At 40.1% G+C, this 20,512-nt stretch overlaps 4 protein-coding genes and 1 long non-coding RNA gene across 5 annotated transcripts; all 5 read right to left on the bottom strand.

Moving 5' to 3' along the window:
- Nucleotides 1-418: 418 nt before the first annotated feature.
- Nucleotides 419-1,764, bottom strand: LOC135113900 (uncharacterized). Its single transcript, XM_064029526.1, has 3 exons — nt 1,560-1,764; nt 1,136-1,252; nt 419-713 (listed from the first exon to the last, which is right to left on the bottom strand). The coding sequence occupies exons 1-3, from the start codon at nt 1,632-1,634 to the stop codon at nt 483-485; spliced, it is 423 nt and encodes a 140-aa protein (XP_063885596.1). The 5' UTR covers nt 1,635-1,764; the 3' UTR covers nt 419-482.
- A 3,023-nt stretch (nt 1,765-4,787) lies between these two features.
- On the bottom strand, nt 4,788-7,724 carry LOC135113899 (uncharacterized). The gene is made up of 6 exons (XM_064029525.1): nt 7,029-7,724; nt 6,700-6,920; nt 6,252-6,432; nt 5,800-5,899; nt 5,464-5,590; nt 4,788-5,036 (listed from the first exon to the last, which is right to left on the bottom strand). Exons 2-6 carry the CDS (start codon nt 6,862-6,864, stop codon nt 4,914-4,916), a joined length of 696 nt encoding a protein of 231 aa, XP_063885595.1. The 5' UTR covers nt 6,865-6,920; nt 7,029-7,724; the 3' UTR covers nt 4,788-4,913.
- On the bottom strand, nt 6,952-10,473 carry LOC135113493 (uncharacterized). The gene is made up of 8 exons (XM_064028734.1): nt 10,408-10,473; nt 9,914-10,087; nt 9,601-9,717; nt 9,276-9,499; nt 8,865-8,999; nt 8,221-8,379; nt 7,547-7,637; nt 6,952-7,326 (listed from the first exon to the last, which is right to left on the bottom strand). Exons 1-8 carry the CDS (start codon nt 10,471-10,473, stop codon nt 6,952-6,954), a joined length of 1,341 nt encoding a protein of 446 aa, XP_063884804.1.
- A 447-nt stretch (nt 10,474-10,920) lies between these two features.
- LOC135113898 (uncharacterized) lies at nt 10,921-12,928 on the bottom strand. Its single transcript, XR_010275102.1, has 2 exons — nt 12,865-12,928; nt 10,921-12,224 (listed from the first exon to the last, which is right to left on the bottom strand). It is a non-coding gene; the product is annotated as an uncharacterized LOC135113898 (long non-coding RNA).
- Nucleotides 12,929-15,958: 3,030 nt separating this feature from the next.
- LOC135113897 (glutamate receptor-like) lies at nt 15,959-19,289 on the bottom strand. The gene is made up of 5 exons (XM_064029524.1): nt 17,895-19,289; nt 17,525-17,615; nt 16,773-17,073; nt 16,446-16,666; nt 15,959-16,321 (listed from the first exon to the last, which is right to left on the bottom strand). The coding sequence occupies exons 1-5, from the start codon at nt 18,011-18,013 to the stop codon at nt 16,094-16,096; spliced, it is 960 nt and encodes a 319-aa protein (XP_063885594.1). The 5' UTR covers nt 18,014-19,289; the 3' UTR covers nt 15,959-16,093.
- Nucleotides 19,290-20,512: the final 1,223 nt, after the last annotated feature.

The following is a 20,512-nucleotide window of genomic DNA, read 5'->3' as shown; positions in this document are numbered from 1 at the left end:
CTGTGTGTTCATGTTGTTTTACATTTTTCTTCCATTGTTTGATTAAATATATAAATAACACAACGCAATAGTCTATGTATCTATAAGTCTGTTTTTTTTACATCTGATCACAGTTGCATATAGGATAGTGAAAGCAAAATAAAATTTCCTATTTAATGGTATACATCACAACCATTCCGCTGTTGCAAAATTTTGAACTAGATTGATTTTTTTTTTCAATATTAGGCTAGCGTTCGATGTGCGGTGTGCCTGAAATTGTCACACTCTCGGTCATTACTGACAGCTTCGCTCGTCAATTGCCTTCCGAGGCGTTTTATTGGTGTATCTTTACGTCTGTTTTTTTTTTTTATTTATTTATTTATTTTTTTTTAATGTCTGAACACTGTTCCATGTAGGATAATACTTGATGTTGTTTCAAAAGGTTTACAGTAACTTTCACGTGGTTACAAGATTGCAACACCTTATTCATTGCTCGATCACACTCACCTGTTTCGTGTCCCTCGTCCGTCATGAGGCGTGAGGAGCAGCGAATTGGTGAAGGACAAGGCTTTATGAAGGTACTGGATGCGCTTGAGTTGGAGGCGAGTTAATACAAGGAGCCTCGTGGACCACACCAGCAGGCGGCTCCTCAGTGACCACTCAGCGAAGGTGGCGAGGAAGGCGGAGTCCTCACTCATCACCACCACCACCACGCGCTGTGATGCCACTCTTAGCTGCAGTAAAGGAGAGGCTCACCACAATGTTTGGTACTTTATATGGAATGCCTCCTTTAGATTGCTGAAAAGAAAAAGTTTTTGCAAATAAAGCTGATTTGTTGTTCGTTAGGAGAGTTACCTTGGAAATTTGGAAGATTGAGTTTTGGAAATTAAGTTGGAAATTAAGTTTTGAATGAAAAGCTGAATACTGTACGGAAGGCCAAGTTACCATGTCGAAAAATTTAGAGTTTTAAGTGAAAAACCCAATAAATGTAGCACCGCATGACAGCCTACGTATTACTTATTATATATATATTTTTTTCAGAATTAAACACTTTCAGGTAACAAAGTGCTTGTTTCGATAATCTTACCTCTTGAGGGATATTTTGTAGCGGTGCCAATTGATCTCGCTGTTACGGCGCCTAATATTAACCACTCACCTCTCGAGCGGCATGAAACACTCTGGAAAGAGGCGTGTGTGTCCCTGTCAAGTTAGCGCCGTCTGCCTCAAACACCGCGATGCCCCGTGAGGATCGTGGCAGAGACTTGGGCCATCTCTGGTGTTTGAAGATGTCTGTGATTATTGATATCCATCCTTTTTTTTTAATTTTTTTTATTTATGACAAGAATGTGGGTGTCATATCTTTATATATTATTATCTTTAGTATCTTCAAAACGTGTGTTATTATAAAATAGCTAGTATGAACTTCCTCATTAGAAAACTCAATAAGAAGCTGGAGTTTAATTCATTTAAGTTTCTTTGTGTCTGTACAGGAGACAATCATGAATGGTCGCTGAAGCGAATGTAAAAAAAAAAGAAAAAAAAAACACTAAAACGATTCCCACCAAATGTAATTAACTTACCGACGATCCCTCTCTGAAATGAATAACAAAGGCGTCTGGTGAACTAGAGCGAAGAAAAGCGTTTAGTGTTGCCATATCCTCTGTACTGCCATCCGCCTCATCTGTGAAGGGAAACAAATGCTCGTTAATTACTGCTGTAGGAGGGAACCACGTGGAGCTCGTAGGGACGTAGACGCCGCCAAACTACTACTTGCTCCTTCCAACACTGACGCCAATATTACTCGTAACTCATTCCCTGAAGAACTTTGAGTTGGGAACGTAATACTTGTATGAAAAAAATCATAGGAGTGTTTATTCTTGTTTAATTCATTTATGACCTGTATTTCATAATTTAGAGTATTATTGGCAAAGTTTGTAATCAATAAATTGTAAGTAATGATACTCGCCGCTTAGTTCAGGAAGAGCCGCCAGGGCCAGAGAGACGACGAAGAGAATGAGAATCGTGTGGACGAAGCTCCACCTCCCACTCATTATTACAAACTGTAAAAATGATGCGTGCTGAGGATATCCCTTTTTTCTAAATCTTAGATAGAGCTTGTTTTGAATATTGTAATTTTCATCGTATATGAATGATGTCGCTACGCCGTCAGAATTTGTCAGTTATTATTATTATTATTATTATTATTATTATTATTATTATTATTATTATTATTATTATTATTGTGGTTATGTTTTTACCTTCATATTGGGTCTTTTATGTTGCGAATAAGTGTAATTAAACAACTTTTGTCATGGTGTTGGTGTCTTTATTACAAAATCCGCTATTCAAGAAGAAATATATACTTCCGGAACTGGTATGGGATAAACATGAAAATAGTATAATTTCACACTATAAACTTACGCAAATAGTACCTTTTTATACTAATAGTAATCATAGACATTCTGAAATGCAATTACAGCGGGATATGCTTATCTCTGACACTTAATGATGTATAACAAAATGACCAGAGAGAGAGAGAGAGAGAGAGAGAGAGAGAGAGAGAGAGAGAGAGAGAAACTCCTTGGGTGTTGCTGAGGCACTAACTGGAGTTGCCAAGGAACACTGAGGTCACTGTAACGTGCACCGCTGCCTCGCCTGCAGCACGCCTTGGAGTGTTGTCGAGTGCCCTGTCATACATTCTTTTATATGTCCTCGCTACTATTTCCTTTTTTTAAGTATATTTTTGGTCTAGTTACTTGCATTATTTTCCCGTCATTCCACAATTAACTGAAAATTTTCTATTTTATCTACTTTTTATACATATTTTGGAAGTAGTTTGATTTCAGCTTCATAAAGGCTAAGAAACATTCATGTAGAGTAGAGGATCACTTCACGACTAACCGAACATTTCCTATTTTATTTCTCTTTTGTGTATTTTGGGAGTAGTAATTTCGAGAACATTATTTTGAATCACGTAATAAGTATTCCATTATAAAGTTAAAGAAGTGTTAGTTTAATTTCATTCAGATAAAGACTGGGAGGTTTTTAGGTAGTGTAGGTTATCACTTGGTTTGTTATATTGAAAGGTGTGGGAGGACACGTTCACATCCAGATAATCCTTCACGTGCTGTTGCGAGTGTGAGCTGAGACTCGCAGCACTGTCTTGTAAACTGCACATAGCAGAGCGAATATCAACGTGGCTGTTTTCCATGAAGGACCTGTGAACGTATAATTGATTTCTACACGAACATGGGCTCTCGTAGGGGTATGGAACTGTTTGGCGTGAAGCAAAGTTAAGCGAGGTGGAGGAGTGTGGTGGCAGAAGTGCTGGCTGGAGGGAGTCTTCCAAGAGATGGCGCACCCATTTCCTGACAGTGGTGGGGCTCCTCCCTGACAGGCTTGCTATTGTCTTGATAGAAAATCCATATTGCCAGAGGTAAACGAAACGTATTTTTTCACACAAGCAGGTATTTTTGCTGCGGCGATGGAGATTCATGTGATCTCGATTGTGTTTTTTTACGTAAGAAAGTGACTGTAAGATAAGAAGTGTGTATTGCAGTTGAAATTCACGTGATCATGTGGAAATCTACTACTTGCTGTAATTGTTAGAGAAATACCCATTTGATCCTGTAAATTCGATTATGTTAGTAAGAACTTTGTATTACAGATGTTTGGCATGTAATCGTGTGGTAACCTGAGAATAGTAAGACGACGAAATATTCATCACTGCGTTTAATAGTAATAATTATAGCAGTAGTTTTATTGATTTTATTCATTATGCTAATAGGACTGTGAATAGCTTTGACTGATGAGACTTCATACTCGATAAGTTTTAGTGCTGTTGGTAACAGTTGTCGCACAATCATAAGGGGTCAGAAGTTAATTTCAACGGCTTCCGCAACCAAAGCACTGAAACTTTACATGAAACTTCGAATTATTTTGCGATTTCAAAGTAGTTCAACTTTATCTGGTTTGGATCATGTCCGTTAGTTATTTGTCACTATACTATTAGAATATCTTAACGCCTCACTTCATTGCACAAGGGAAAGTTCCAGTTAACTCCGCCACTATATTAAACAGACCGTCTCCTGTAATTATAAGATTTGTACTTTTGTAAGGTTTCGGTGGTAATATCAAAGAGGACCAATGAATATAAACAATATTATTATATTGAACAGTGCGATATTACAGCAGATATCATAGCAGAGGTACAAGCTGATCCTTTCCTATGGTTAAAATAGCAAGGAAGAGTGTAAAGCTTTTGTGATTGCAGACAGGCTTACTGGAAAGCAAGGCGGAGCGCACAGTGTGGTGCTTGGCGTCTCACTGGCCGCTCTCAGTCTTACTTACCACATTTTATAAACTAGCATTAGCCCCCCAGTGTTTTACAGTTGACAATATAATGAATCTGGTTTGAATCTTTAAAAGCATTGACATTACTACTACGAGTATTTCTTTTGTTCCAGTGCTGCGTTGCTTCTGCTTGTATTAAATCTAGCGATGCTTCTATTTCTTTAATATTTACTAATCATGTTTGTAATGGGAATTTGAATAAGAACTGTTTCAGATATCAGCTGTAATAATTAATATGCTGTAGTGAAAAAAAAATTCAAATTTCATTAATAATATAAATGCAATATACTGTTTTACGTTAATCATAATTATTCAGTAATCTGAGAATTTTGTGAAAGAAAGCACCAAAGCACATCCCAGTGGAATATGACACATTTGCTTGGAAAATAAATAAGATGTAGCAAGTACAATGATAAATTTATTCAGTGAATGAGATTGGTAACATTTTGATTTTAATTTTTGTTTTTATTTTTCATATTTATATTCATAAGGAAACTGATTTAATAACAATATTAAAAAAAAAAAAAAAAAAAACCGGAAGGAGCAACTGGCTTGATCATAGACACGCCTGAGTCTAGCCGTCACTTGGACACGGTAGCAGGTGCTCGTGGGGGGCGGTGCTTCCTGACGGGGAAGAGGAGGAGCTCCACCAGCCACATCAGCGTCCCGGCCACCAGACCCCCGCCCAGCACCGCGAACATGCCCTGCAATACACCTCCAACACTTTGACACGCTGGAGTCCTGGCTATTGTTGTTGTTGTTGTTGTTGTTGTTGTTGTTGTTGTTGTTGTTGTTGTTGTTGTTGATGTTGCTGTTGTTGTTACTATTGATTTTGTTGATGTATAACTTTTCCATTAATTTCTATAATCTTCATTAATGTAATTTTTCTAAGTTATAGTGATGAGGCTAAAAATTATACGTATACATTTTTATTATTACTATACGTTGTTTTCCTTATTTTTATTATTATTATTATTATTATTATTATTATTATTATTATTATTATTATTATTATTGTTATCTTCATTCGTATCATAATTCTACCCAGCATCCATTACATCAAACTCAGGCCCATATGATTATCGATAATATATCAAGGAAAGGTTTACAAAAGAGACAGTGTGTTCTCACCCAGAGATGAGTGGTGGAGAGAGAGGTGGACAACACCATTTTCTTGGGAATGTTGTCGCATCGAGTGAGGTTGGGTACTTCATGCGCCCAGAAGGACAAGAGCCCCGTTTCCACAATGGCTATTGCTCTGTAGAATGCCGCAAGACTTAGACACCAGCAGTGTTTATTAAGGAAGATTATGTGAGAAGAAATTTAATATTTTTTTCTAATTCTAGGGAAACTTATGAGCTGGTAAAATCATAGGAATATACATATATATATATTTTTTCATAATTACAAATAAGAATGGTAACTACAAAAATAATAGAAATGTGTGATTATAAAGAAGAAAGGTACCTTGGGTTGAGTCCTTGAATAATGGGGTTTGTTTTCTGACTCATAATAGAAGCAAGGAAGGGGAAAAAGCCATCCTTTGAGATGTAGAAGTCACAGCGACCTGGAGAGAGAGAGAGAGAGAGAGAGAGAGAGAGAGAGAGAGAGAGTTTGTTTAATATCATGCCTCGGTGCCTGCCGTTGTTCTCTCTCACTAGGAGACACTAGACGTTGTACTGAGTGTGGCATTTCTTACCGCCAACTTTCACCAAACATGATCTCGTAGGAATGGAATGCGAATTTTAAAACATAGAAATATTGTTACCCTCCCTAAGTGCTCCTGAGCCTGAATACATGTAGACACGTCAGTACAGATTAGTGGAGATAATCGATATACATGTTGTACTCGTACCTGTCTATTTATCATTGTCTTTATTATGGACACACATCTTTCTGATATTTATATGGACACGCACCTTTCTGAGAGAAGTCCAAAGCTATTAAGCGTTTGATGGTGTTCTCCCCGTCCACCAGCACGTGGTCCCCGGCCCTCACCAAGGTGTTGAAGCTGTCGAGGTACTGGGCCTGAGTGTGGAACCTGAGGCGACCTTCGTCCTCCAAGTCCGCCACCTCGCGGAATATCCCGGATTTGACGGACTGGAATGTGTTTCGTCAGCAGTTGACGGATTACAAACTACGAACTTATGGTGTTTGCATTGACAAGTTTTCATTCATAAAAATTGGTCTTAACTGTGGTTGAAAGATGAGTGACACGAGAAGACGTGCCATCCGTTATATCACACTGTTGTCCTCCGTTAAAATGAAAAGAAAATTGAAAAAAAAAAAACATCGTTTTGTAGAATTTGGTAGTGTGTGCCTGTGTGGCAGGTTATTCTGAACTGCTCTCATTTATCTTTCACTCACTCTTAGAAACTCCTCAGTCCTGGAATACTTCTGCCATATCATGCTGACGTGCGGATCGTTGAGGACATCCCTGGTGCTCTGGAACGGCTGCGGCACGTGTTTGACGGCCAGAAGGGACATGAGGTTGCCGGAGTAGCTCTTCGTCAGCACCAGCGTCATCAGCATCCATACTCCTATCAACAGACGCTCCCACCACCACCACTCCTCGGGCAATTCACTATCTACGATGGGAGTGAGTGAGGCGAATTACAGTTACCTAGGCATTACTGTAGCACGACTGCCAGTCACGGAAAACACGAAGGGTTTCATTGTGGTTCTCGAAGCCTCACCTTGCTGCAGGAGAACGCGGACACAGTTCAGAGTGTCTGCCGACCAGCCGCCGCGGCCCAGTTTGGTGTCCGGCAGGTAGAAGGGGATCAGTAAGAGGACGAGCACACCGAGGAGCGCCGCCAAAGTGCACACCCACACCAGGAACGTGAGAGGCAGCAGGAAGCCCCACTGGTCTATCCTTACCCCGCCAAGCCCACCCACTATCTTGAGGCTTCCAGTCCAAAAGGGCACGGTGTAGTCGGCGGCTGATACCCGCACCGGTGAGAGCGAGAAGGGCCCCGTGGCGAACTGGGCCTCCTGAAACCAGTGAGAACCGTGTCTGCATCACAGAATTGAACACCGGTAACACGACAGATCAACAATTTCTTCTCCTCTCGCTGTTTCCTTAGAGTTAAGGGTTGGCGCCATGTGAGAGTCTCCTCCAGTTGTTTGTGTCCCTTGCATCTACGTACAGATCAACAATAATGCTACCAAAGAAGTGTCACAGGTCAGTGCAGCCTTGCCTGGTCTCTCTCACCTCCCGCACCACCATGCCCATCATGCCCGTCCAGGACCCATTAGGCAGCCGGGAGCCAAAGGTCCTCTCCGGGGACAACACGTACCGGTACCTGTGTGTTGGGAGGCTCAGTTCACCAACCAAAGAAGGAAAGCAGAACTCAAGGACTTAGGTTTTTATTTCTGAGTCAGAAGACACAGGTAATCATCATCTTTATTATAGTTCTAAGTTGTTCTTTTCATGTGACCTTCGTTATCTTGTTTCCTCAAGTATTTTAAAGGTATATATATATTTTTTTGGAACACGAAGGAATCTCTTAATAATACCTCAAAAATAAGAATAAAGTAAGTGTAGAGAAAAAAAAAGTCATGTGGATAATTGTATATTTATATATTTTTTTATTTTTATTTACTTTTTTTATGTAGGAAGGACACTGGCCAAGGGCAACAAAAATCTAATAAAAAAATGCCCACTGAAATGCCAGTCCCATAAAAGGGTCAAAGCAGTGGTCAAAAATTGATAAATAAGTGTCTTGAAACCTCCCTCTTGAAGGAATTCAAGTCATAGGAAGGTGGAAATACAGAAGCAGGCAGGGAGTTCCAGAGTTTACCAGAGAAAGGGATGAATGATTAAGAATACTGGTTAACTCTTGCGTTAGGGAGGTGGACAGAATAGAATATTCACGTTTAACTTACGTGAAGTTCATTGCCTGGGCCAAGTACTTCACGGTTTCGTCCATGCTTCCTGTCACGTGAAGACGGCGCCCCTCGGGAACACTCGGGTCATCCACCCAGGACATCCTGTGGTAGGGCAGCAGCTCGATGGCCACCTTCAGGATTGGCGCTGGAGAGAACCTGTACATAGGTAAAGACTAAGGAGTTTAATATTTCCTAAGAATCGATGGGTTAACACTTCTTGATCAAGAGCCACGTAGGGACCCTGAGCGGGAGGGTACCACGCGGATGGTATCATTTGCTGAGCGGATTGAGTGAAAAGTGATTTTTTTTTTTTTCAAGGGTCAGTTGATTGGAGAAGATATTTCTTTTGAATATGACATCGATCACATACACAATTAGAAAAATAGTTCAGGCATTAGTCTACTGTGCACTAGCTCTGGTGGTCACAAATAATTATTACGCATTTCTGAAAACATGCAAAAGACGGCAGAAATTCACTTAGCATTACAAGATTATTTCGATCATATTGTATTACTTACATATTCAAGCTGTTACTTATGACCAGACACTTATTACACTATAGAGAATACAGTACATAGGTGTACGTAGTGCCTCGCGGCACTAAGGCGAATGAGGCCGAAACAAGTGTAACCATTACTTACACCATAAACTTCTCCGGGAAGAATTGCGGGGAAGACTCTGGTGTCCAAGTGGTGTTGGGCCTCCAGGTGGCGACCCTCCTGGGCCTGGCAGTGGAGGGCTCGCTGTACGGCGACTCCACATACACGCCAACTTCCCTGTGTGGGTGTGGCATAATTTTCCATCACAGAATACTGAAAAACGTTTATTTATGCGAGCATCCAAAGGCGACTGACTGAATCACAAAAGATGGTAGATCGATATTTTTAGATTAACTGAACTCGCATGTAATGTCCTAATGCAACCTGATTTATCAGAACGCTAATCTACGATAGTAAACATACGTGCCTACTAAGTAACCTGTAATAGTCTTATAAAAAAATTATGAAAAAAGCAGCTTATAAGTGGCGATTTAACACGCTTGTGAGTATCACCTGAGTATCCCCCTGTCCTCAAGAGGTCGCAGCAGCATGGTGTTCCTGTTGGAGAGCAGGGCATGCAAGCCGCCAAGCTCATTGCGAGGGAGGCGAGTGAGGATAATGCTCCTTGTGGACCACTCGAGGGCGTATTGCTTGAACGATAGATCAGCGAAAGTGACGAGGAAGGTCTGGTCATCACTCACCACCACCACCACCAGGCAGTGCGATAGTTGACCTAGCTGTGGGTGGCACGGTGACAACTGACCATGAAATAACAAGTATTACAGTTGTATATTATAAATTGAAGTGTGAAATATGTTTTTACCTGAAAATCACTTACCTGATGAATCTTGTCGATCGCCTCGCCCAGGTGAGTCAGCATTGCTGTGTTGGTCACGCTGTCAACTTCCACCTGGTAGAGAATGACGCCCTGCCCGGCCAGCGCCCACTCCATCTCCTAAAGGGAACCACACAAAGGAAAGAATAACTATAATATTAAGTTGTGATCGCTTTTTTGAAATGAATGACAAGTGTGTCAATTGAGGAAATTATTATCGTAAAGAAATATCATTCCGGAGGTTACGGTACTATATCAGAGTCGAAATTATTACTATTTTGTTCAAAAGAGTCTTGGTTCTCCAAGACACATGTACCTTCAGTGTCTCGAGGGTGACTTGGCTCATGCTGTTGAGCAGGAGCAGCACGGGACATACGTGCTGGGGCTGTGATGATATGACGGCCTGCACGGCTCTCAGTGCCTCTGATCTAGTGCTCTCTTTGTAAATGGGGAAAACATTGCTAGTATGTATATGTTCATAGGTTTCCAACTGCAAATAGTTATTGAGGAAGCTGAGTAGGCTACAAGTGTGTTTACCTGAGGAACGAGGAAGGAATGCAGCAGACTCCAGGGAACGACTTGCCAGGAGGAATATCTGCGTTAGTATAACGAAAGCCGCCATCTGCGTTGTAAAACAAAATGTTTCATTATTCCTGTAGGTCAGCGGTCGGGGAACGTTTCTGGATGTCACCCTTTAAAATTTTTGTCAGTCAAAATCTGAAATATTCTATGGTCAAATGGTTTTATCATCATGGTTTATGTTACCAGACGTTTTAATATATTATTACTCAACATTTTATTCTACTTTACTTGGGTTAAATTACCGCTGTTCCCTGACCACTGTTGTAGGTACGCCCAGAATAAACTATGAATCATGATCCATATCTTAAGCACTTAGGAATCATACTGAACCTCACATAATAAATCTCTTGCTTTAGCGACGTTGAGTGATCTAATGGGTAGCGCGCTCAGTTCACAACCGATATTTTAAGTTCGAATCCTGGTCGAATGCAGAGAAAATGTGTTTGTTTCCATTGATCTTACGACTCCTGTTCATTCAGGAAGGAATAGGTATAGGATGTAAGTCGAGAACTTGTGATATTGCAAGCCGGCAAACTCACACGTGGCGTGGTGTACAGTATGTGGCTTTACCCGCCAATCACTAAAAAGAAAAAGGTCCGCATGATTCTAGTTCCCCAGACATGCAACAGAAAAAAATGAAGAATTCTGCAGTAGGCCACTCTGGCACTGGCGGTGTCTTGGTGCTCGTCGCTGTTTGCAAAAATCACTGCTGTACATTGGTTGTTATTGAAAACACAGAGGCAAGAGAAACGGGACTTTATTTAACAGTTATTTTTACAATAAGAAGAACTGTATTTACCAGCCTGACATTCTCCTTTTAGAGGTAGCTGAGACAAAACTTTACTTACAAAAATTCTCATTCAACGATGATCATAATTTTAATGCTCTCACTCGGATGTCATACACTTAGTTGTACTTGTGGAAATATTTATTAAGTACAGTTGAAACATTAACAGCGCTGATATTAATTTGAGAACAAGTTTCAGTAAAGTAACATGCTTGTTGGTTAATCGTTAGTTATTTGACATTTCTTTTAACTATGAAGAGCTAATTTGAGTCGACCATAATGTTATTACCTGAGGGAAGTCTTGGTGCTGCCACCATTAGTAGAGAGAACACCATTTAGTACACGTCAGTTGATGCTTTACAAACTGAACGTGTGTTAGGTGTTTTACTCAGGACAGTGTTGGGGCAGAGGAGAATGCCGATATTTCGTTATTAAAATTCATCACTGAATCAGCCGAGAACACAACACCAATGATCATCTTGCATATTTGTATATATAAAAAAAGCGCTTCAGTGTGGTTCCTTAGTTTATAAATTGGTATAACGTGTGCAGATATCGACTGAGTTTAATTTTCTGGAGTTCGTTTATATCAAGAATAAACAAATTTGAATTTGCACAAGGATTTAAATCTTGCACATGCATACATTGTATAAACAAAAATATAATTAAACAAGGATTAGGAATATAAGTCGTTAGAAACAATCATAGAGTCAATAGGTATTCAGAACGAGTGCTGTAACTTTAAGGACTGTATTCTGAAACATTTTTGCATCCTATACCTACTTTTAAAAGACTATAGATCAAGTTATAGAGACTTTTAGAGTGTTTAAAGGTTTTGGTGATAGATTAACAAAGATTTCTACTTCATTAACAGGAGAAAAACTCTTGAGAATCTGACTTCTAATATCTGCGGTGTGTTTGAAAATAGCCATGGTGAGAGCAAAGTGTTTCAGAGTACGGGTTTAAGAACTGCCTACATGTAAGGGCTGTACGCGTGGCCCATTGCCAGCCTCGCGTAGCACAGGTGGTAAGCGCGAGGTCTGTTGTACACGTTGCACTCTTGCTTCCACCGGTTGATCCACCTGCACACTGTTGAAGGACTGACGCCCACCTCCCGCGCGATAGTTCGAGTGGACATCCCGTTAAACCACATGGAGACGATCTTGTTGCGCTCGTTCAGGTTGGTGGGGTGGAAGAGGTAGCGAGTCATTGCGCGGGGATTCGTCAGCCTTACCTTGGTGTTTACCCGTCTGTCTCTCTGGTTGTGTTGGAGGGAAATTTGGTTCGCAAGAAGTGAATCGAAACACACACACACACACACACACACACACCTCTCGCGTTCTACATCGCATTCTCAAAGGTTTCAGCGCCTTATTGTGACTTCTTTTAATTAACACCCTTTTATGGATGTTATTGTTTTTTTAATAGTTTTATGATTCTAGTGATAATTCAACAAAGACTTTGCACCATCAACGGGAACAACAGAAGCACCCCATGAAAACGTGATTGATCATCTCCGTGGTCTTAAAAAAAAGACCTGAAGAGAGAACAAAGCGTTTATATCTCCAAATTACGGTGATTGTACTTAATTACTCCCGTTTCACTGACGGAGTAAATTACATGTACTTTTTTAGTTAAATTACATCGCACACTTCATGATTATACACATAACTACCGTCGATATGTAATCTTTTAAACCTAACAAAACCTGTCACTACCAGCTTTCTGACACATCCCATAGAAAAGTAACAATAACAACGGTAATGACACAAATAATGAGATATACAAATATGAACTAGGAAAAATATATACAAGGATGTAGTTCAGTGTGTCCTAATGATACTAACGAGTGTGACGAAACTGACGAGTGTGAATGTGGTAATACCGAATTTCCTTACCGTGAAACACCGGCGATGGTTAGGTGCGAGTGCTCGCTTTGAGGTCGGGCGCCAGACAGGTGGAGAGGAGGCCCTGCACGCTCTTTTTATATAGCAAGTCTGTTTGTCACAGCTTGGGAGGCTCTTGTGTCGGGAAATGAAAAATTGATAACTGTTGTCTGTTTGTATGTGTGTGCGTGTGTGTAAAGAGCAACTATGCCTAAAGGTGTTCTAATCAAAGTTCGTTTTAATGTTGTTGTTGTTGTTATTATTGTTGTTGTTGTTGTTGTTGTTGTTTTTGCTGCTGCTGCTGCTGCTGCTGTTGTTGTTATTGTTGTTGTTGTTGTTGTTGTTGTTGTTGTTGTTTTTTACTACTACTACTGCTACTACTACTATTGCTACAACTATTACTTGAAAAAAATTTGTTTATCACACTAAGCTAGTTGTTTATTCAACAAAAACAATGATACAATTTCTACATGCGTACTTTTTACGGAACCAATGATCTATGTTTATTTCAGCTTAGTCTCTCTTCTGTTTATATCAATCTACCTATTTCTCTAAGTCTATCTCTTCATCTAAGCTCCTTTCCTGAAGTCCAAACTTCTTCCTGACTCCAGGCTTATTCTTAAAACCTGCAAGTACTGTTTTAATCCCAACAGTTGGTTGATTGGTTATAAACAGAAAAAAAAAAAAAAAATTTTTCTCGATATGCTCAGCTGTTCTGATATCTATATCTATATCTATATCTATCTATCTATCTATCTATCTATCTATCTATCTATCTATCTATATATATATATATATATATATATATATATATATATATATATATATATATATATATATATATATATATATATATATATATATATATATATATATATATTGTTACGAACGTGCTCTTTGGGATAGTGTGTATATGTGCATACATAGGTGTGTATGAGTGTGTGTGTGCGTGCGTGAATGCGTAGGCGCCGTGTGGGTGCATGTGAGGACCATGTTAGCGAGATTTAATGGGAGAGTTGGTGTGGGTCGCGGTGCTGGGCGTGGGGACGCCGGCCCACGGGCAGTTCCTGCCAGGATTCAGTTCTGAGAAGACACGTGCTGCCCTCGTTCCTGCCCATACCTTTGTTCTGCCCTGGAGGGTAGTATAGCGCCCCACACCCGTCTAAGGACGTTGGAGTAAATCTGCAAGTGTGCCGTGCGTGTGACTGTGACATTAGGGAACTAGGAATTGTGCTGTGACTGTGTAATGTACCTGCCAAGAGAATAGATGTGAGTCCACGTGACTACTGTGTATTTCTTTCTCCTGCGTGTGTCTGTTACTGATGACCACCAAGGTGCCTTGAGGACGGGTTCCCCCTGCCTGCAGATTACTGGGACCCAGGAAAGTCCTGCGCCAGGCTTCTGAATAGCCAGGGCAGGTGTAAGTGTTACATGTGGCCCTTTCTGTCTCCACTCTATCTCCTGGACTGTTGAGAAATGCGGCTGGTGAATCTGTGGTCAGTGTAACCCGAGCAGCCAGTGCCATGTAGCGGTGGAGGCAGCTAGTGACAGTGGGGACTGCCTGGGTTCGTAACAATATATATATATATATATATATATATATATATATATATATATATATATATATATATATATATATATATATATATATATATATATATATATATATATATATATATATATATATATATATATATATATATATATATATATATATATATATATATATATATATATATATATATATATATATATATATATATATATATATATATATATATTACACACACACACACACACACACATTAGAGTGCTGGTTAAATCTGTCAGGGTTTCTGCTATTAATATATTTTAGCTAAAGCAGAATGACAACGTGGAGTGGCTGAAATGGCTGAAATTGACGTAAGAAGCTCTCAGGTTGCGAGATCGTGGCGGTTCTGTGGAGCTATGAGGAAGCCCTCTGGCTGGTGGGGCGGATGAGCAGCTCGGCGCACCACACCATAGTTCCCCCGGCCATACCCACGATCCACACCACGAACATTCCCTGCGATGCAACACGGAAACTTAGGATACAGTGAAGACGGGTGATCCGTTGTGGCCGAGAGAAGCAGTAGCAAGGAAAGCTGATACACTAAATCTCACCCAAAGGTTAATGGTGGACAGGGTAGTGAACAGCATCACTCGCTTAGGAATATTGTGGCATCTCGTGAAATTGGGCACGTCCTGTGCCCAGTACCGGAGCAGTCCTGAGTCCAGCAAGGCCATCATCCTGTAATGTTGCAAGTGTGCCTTTGTACTGATGTCATAACACAAGTTTTAATTCATTTTACATAGTAAAGAATCAATACATTCGTACTGGCGTAGGGAGAAGTGTCAGATATCCGGTATTTGTAAAGATCACCTTGGGTTGAGGCCAAGAATAATGGGATTTGTCTTCTGACTCATTATAGCGGCAGAATAGGGAAGAATTCCATCCTTGGATAAGTAAAAATCGCAGCTCCCTGTGGGGAAAAAAAAATAGCATCAGAATGTAGAAGAGAGAGAGAGAGAGAGAGAGAGAGAGAGAGAGAGAGAGAGAGAGAGAGAGAGAGAGAGAGATCTGCTGTGAGGAAATGGACATACGAGCTGCACTGGCACTTCTAAACATAACCTTGTTTTTTCTTGGTCAAGACTGGAAAAGATATATATATATATATATATATATATATATATATATATATATATATATATATATATATATATATAATATATAATGGTATATATATATATATATATATATATATATATATATATACCATCGGGTCGGTTACAAAGAACCAAGGTGATGATTGCACACCCTTCTTCTAAATGTTCTTGATACAATTAGTCGAGTCAAGGGCGGCGGGGCAGTCACGCTTGTCGATAGTACGAGAGCATTTCCAGGAGCCTTGGCTACCACAGACCTAAGTGCCTAATATCATAATTGTAAAGTTTGTAGTATTCTCGACATCATTCTGTATTTAAAAAAAAAGAATACTTAAATCAGTTTATTTAAATGCCGGTCTCTTAATTTATAGCACTTCAGTTTTCTTGATTAAGATAATTTCCTTTTATATGTTCACGTTTTTAGTGATTTTTATTATGTTTTTACCATACCACACTTATTATTATCATTAATATTTTAACTTACCATTTTAGTTGCTTTGAATGTTTTTCAGCTGCGGTGTATGACCGTGATGTTGGGGTGCCTGAAGCTATTAAATCAGTCAGTCAATCTATAGAAAAAATTGTTACGGACTGAAAACTTGCCTGTATGGGAAACGTACGAAGCTACTAAGCTCTTGATGGTGATGTCCCCGATAACGAGCACGTGGTGGCCGACCCTCACTAGGGTACTGAGACTCTCCAGGAACTGTGACTGCGTGTGGAACTCAAGACGACCCTTCTGTTCCAGCTCTGCCACTTCTTTGAACATACCGGACTCAGCATCCTGGAAAAAAAAAGGAAAGGATCAGCAATTTCATATTTATATCTATTGGTACCCGGTGCAACATCAGTGGCTGAAAGCAGTATCCCTAGTCCATTGCCTTTACCTCCTTATCTGTTTCACTTACCCTGAGAAACTGTTCACTTTTGGAATGCTTTTCCCATATCATGGCCACGCTCGGGTGATCCAGGACGTCTTTTAAAGTCTGAAAGGGCTGTGGCAAATATCTCACGGCCAACAGGGACATGAGGTTGCCGGCATAGCTCCTGGTCAACACCAACGTAGTCAGCATCCACAGCCCCAGCACCAGACGCTCCCACCACCACCACTCTGTGGGCCACTCCACGTCTGCGTTGGGAGTGAGTGAGGCAGAGTTAGTTTTCATTAGGGCATGACTGCTGCTCTCTGAGAGCATGGAAACCTTCAAGACGCAAGGCAGTCCGCGAGGCCTCACCTTGCTGTAGGAGGACGCGCACAGGGCTGAAGGTGTTGGCGGGCCAGCCGCTTTGGCAAAGCGTCTCCTTAGACAGACAAGAGGAAAAGATTTTTAGCGCAGCCAGCACACCCAGCATCGCTGCCAGGGTGGCTGTCCACACAATGGACCTGAGGGGCAGCAGGAAGCCCCATGGGTCTACCTGTAGTCCAGTCAGACCACTCACCATCTTCATATTTCCGGTCCACATCGGGACGGTATGGTCAGCGGCGGCTACCCTCACCGGCGATAGCGAGAAGGGGCCTAATCCGAAATCCGTTTCCTGCAAGAAAGGCGAGTTAAGTTTTGTAGGAAAGAATGCATGCATTTGAGAAAGAAACATGCATTCCAGCTGTTTCATGTTTTTTTTTATTTTTTTTATTTCAGATTATGCTTTCATATCTGGAGTATACCATGTTTATTGATACTACAAGCCTTCTAAGGACGGCTAGTTTCGCCCTTGACCTGTATTACTGTTGATGAGAGACATGTTCGTTTAGGGATTAAATCTGCATGGGGCAAGTGTCATGAGAGTAGGACGTGCATCTGCGTCTTTCCGCCACCAATCTTGACTGACTTGACACCCGCATGAAGATGAATTTCGCTGGAAGACGTAATTGTATTCTGCTTAAGTGGATGTGCGAATGACGACGAACTGTGCCTGAACATGAGACGAATACAATTTTTACTTTATATGACAGACTTTTTTACGAGAGTGGTGCGGCCGTGATTACCTCCCTGACGATCATTCCCATCAAGCCAGTCCACGATCCGTTAGGGAGCTTGGTGCCGAAAGTCCTATCGAGAGACAGCACGTATCTGTACCTGTGTATTGGGCGGTTGTCTTAGTCGAAGTAAGAATTAATTACTTAAAACTTAAAATCCTGCATATGCTAACCGAGTAGAATTAATAATAATTTCCTTCAATCTTCAAAATCAAATTATGAAAAGTATATACATGTTTTACAGTTTAAGTTATTTCTTTTGCACTTTTCTCTATTTAATGGAATTTAAAGTAAAACTTTTGGCACTGCGAACTGATGTATAAAGATTTGTATTAATCAAAGGTTTCTTCACCGTAACGTTCAATGATGTTTTACCTACGTGAAGTTCATTCCTTTAGCGAAGTACTGGACTGTTTTATCCAAGGTGCCAGTGTAAACTAGACGGCGTCCATCAGGGGCGTGTGGGTCCTCCTCCCACGACAGCTTGTGCTGAGGCATTAGCTCGATCCCGATTGTCAGTGTTGGCGCTGAGCCGAACCTATGTTGTCAGATATTTGGTAGAAGTAAGGGTAAGAACAGTATAATTTAATGGTACTAATTTTAAGAAACTATTCATAGACTTAGACTGAGGTCGATCATGTTTGAAATATTATAATGAACATAATAGATAGGTGGATAGGTATGGATTGAAAAATATACATATTTGGATATCATTATACACTAGTAAAGTGATGGACACCGACACTAAGAACTTTTCTGGGAAAAGGTGAGTAGCACGTGTCCACGTGGTGTTGGGTGTCCAGGTGTCCACTTTCCGGGGCCGGGCGGAGGGTGAACTGTATGGTGACGACACGTACACACCAACACTCCTGTCATCATAGGCGTTCGAAAGCACTCATTTGCAACTATGGTAATTTTAGTGTGTGCAAAGCTCATCCACTTGATTTTATAAAAATTTAAGGTGCTGAAACAACGCGTCAGGTCACCTGACAGCTTTCTCGTCTGGGTGCGCGAGGAGCAGCATGGCGTTCCTGGTGGAGAGAAGGCCGTGCAGGCCTCCAAGGTGGCTGAGAGGGAGGCGAGTGAGAACAAGGATCCTCGTGGACCACCTGAGGGCGTGACGCCGGAGTGACAGGTGAGTGAAGGCGGCGAGGAAGGATGGGTCATCACTCACCACCACCACCACCAGGCAGTGCCACGCCCCTCCCAGCTGACGGAGAGCATTGTTCTAAAACGTGAATGATGAAAATCCTTAAAAAAGAGGGCATGAAAGAGTACAGAAAATGACTTACCTGGCGAATCTTGTCAACTGTTGACCTCAGTTGAATCAGCGATGCATTAGCGTTCAGGTTGTAGCCCTCCACCTGGAAGACACTGACCCCCTGCAACGCCTGCACCGTCCCTACCTCCTATGGGAGAATTCATGAAGGAAAATATTTTTGGTTTCAGTTGTAAATAATTGTTCCCATTTATAAATATTTGTTCATCACGTCTTCGTTCTTTTCAAAGCGTCAAGGTGTTCACATACAGTAGGCAAAACACATCGAGCCCTGAAGAAAATTATCGATACTTGCAAATGATTGCGTTGTGATGTCTCATGCATCTACTAGTAGTACCTTCAAGAACGGGAGAGTTATTTTTCTCAGGTCGTTGACCAGCAGGAGCACCGGGCATTCCTGCTGGGGCCCTAATGAGAGGACCACCTGCACCACTGCCAGTGCTTCTGGACCCGTGCCTTCTGCCGGGAAGGAAAAATGATGCAAAAAAAAACAAAAAAAAAACGCATCATTTTTTACATTTTGAAAAAAAAAAAAAAAAAAAAAAAAAAAAAAAAAAAAAAAATATATATATATATATATATATATATATATATATATATATATATATATATATATATATATATATATATATATATAAAGTAGGAATAAATTGTAATTCAGTGATTACCTGAGAAATTGAGGAGCAGTGCGGAAGATTGCTGAGAATTGCTTGCCAGGAAGAACAACGGTGTAAATAAGATGATAACCATCATCTGAACAAAATGAAATATTTATTATCATCGAGGGCAGGTATTTCCAAACAATGACACTCCTCCAGGCCACTCAAATGCTAAACCAAGCACTAGGCTGCTAGCACAACCAATATAGAGAATTTCTTCTTGATCACGCACAAAAAAAAAAAAAAAAAAACTAGCATTGATTTACAAATATGTACAGTGATCAAATTTTTCTTTCTGAATTTTCATATTAAGGTCTTTTTATAAAATGAATGTGTGGTTATGGCATTCCCATACTCACGTTGTAGATTCGCTTGCATTATGTGTCGAAGGGAATAATAATAATAATAATAATAATTTAGGTTTACAAAATAAGATTTTAATAAAAAAATTACCTTATATATATATATATATATATATATATATATATATATATATATATATATATATATATATATATATATATATATATATATATATACATATATATATATATATATATATATATATATATATATATATATATAGACACACACACACACACGAGTAAATTGAAAAATGAGTTTATCTTATATACACCAACTTTCACATTTATCATTAAAATTGTCGCTGATCAGAAAAGGTTGTGTTCTGCGATATAAACTTAACTGCTTGACGATATAATTTGACAAAATCACTTTTGCATTGTAAAGTTGACTATAGTATTGCCTAAAAAAGGTTCGAATTCATACTTTTCTGTGAAAAAAAAATAAAAATAGATAAATACTTCACATACCATGAAAAATAACCGTTCTGTTTAGAAATACCAGAAATAGCTTATACGAGTAGGTTGACACATTTCAGGATTCAGACAAACTTATTAAAAAAGACAACCGTTGCCGAAACCATACATTAAAGTCCAATTTGTGTAGTTTTGAGAGTGTAAATACTGAAATTTAGAATACAGATCCTTCCTCGCTGCAGCCTTTGGACAACACGAGCTGCATGACCGAGGTTTGTTA

Source organism: Scylla paramamosain, chromosome 26 (genome assembly GCF_035594125.1).
Source record: "Scylla paramamosain isolate STU-SP2022 chromosome 26, ASM3559412v1, whole genome shotgun sequence".
In the NCBI taxonomy this organism is placed as follows: Eukaryota; Metazoa; Arthropoda; class Malacostraca; order Decapoda; family Portunidae; genus Scylla; species Scylla paramamosain.
This window is presented reverse-complemented; position numbering and strand designations above follow the sequence as displayed.

Coding starts and splice junctions, on each gene's coding strand:
- LOC135113900 (XM_064029526.1), bottom strand. CDS start 1,634: ATGGCAACACTAAACGCTTTTCTTCGCTCTAGTTCACCAGACGCCTTT. Junction 1,253..1,559: donor ATTTCAGAGAGGGATCGTCG/GTAAGTTAATTA, acceptor TTCAAACACCAG/AGATGGCCCAAGTCTCTGCC. Junction 714..1,135: donor TGTTTCATGCCGCTCGAGAG/GTGAGTGGTTAA, acceptor CCTTTACTGCAG/CTAAGAGTGGCATCACAGCG.
- LOC135113899 (XM_064029525.1), bottom strand. CDS start 6,864: ATGCTGATGACGCTGGTGCTGACGAAGAGCTACTCCGGCAACCTCATG. Junction 5,591..5,799: donor ATTCAAGGACTCAACCCAAG/GTACCTTTCTTC, acceptor GGCATTCTACAG/AGCAATAGCCATTGTGGAAA. Junction 5,037..5,463: donor TCTCCACCACTCATCTCTGG/GTGAGAACACAC, acceptor GGTGTATTGCAG/GGCATGTTCGCGGTGCTGGG.
- LOC135113493 (XM_064028734.1), bottom strand. CDS start 10,473: ATGATTCATAGTTTATTCTGGGCGTACCTACAACAGTGGTCAGGGAAC. Junction 9,718..9,913: donor TCACCCTCGAGACACTGAAG/GTACATGTGTCT, acceptor GGTTCCCTTTAG/GAGATGGAGTGGGCGCTGGC. Junction 8,380..8,864: donor TTCCCGGAGAAGTTTATGGT/GTAAGTAATGGT, acceptor ACCTATGTACAG/GTTCTCTCCAGCGCCAATCC.
- LOC135113897 (XM_064029524.1), bottom strand. CDS start 18,013: ATGCCTCAGCACAAGCTGTCGTGGGAGGAGGACCCACACGCCCCTGAT. Junction 17,616..17,894: donor GCTAAAGGAATGAACTTCAC/GTAGGTAAAACA, acceptor CCCAATACACAG/GTACAGATACGTGCTGTCTC. Junction 16,667..16,772: donor GCGCGTCCTCCTACAGCAAG/GTGAGGCCTCGC, acceptor CTCCCAACGCAG/ACGTGGAGTGGCCCACAGAG.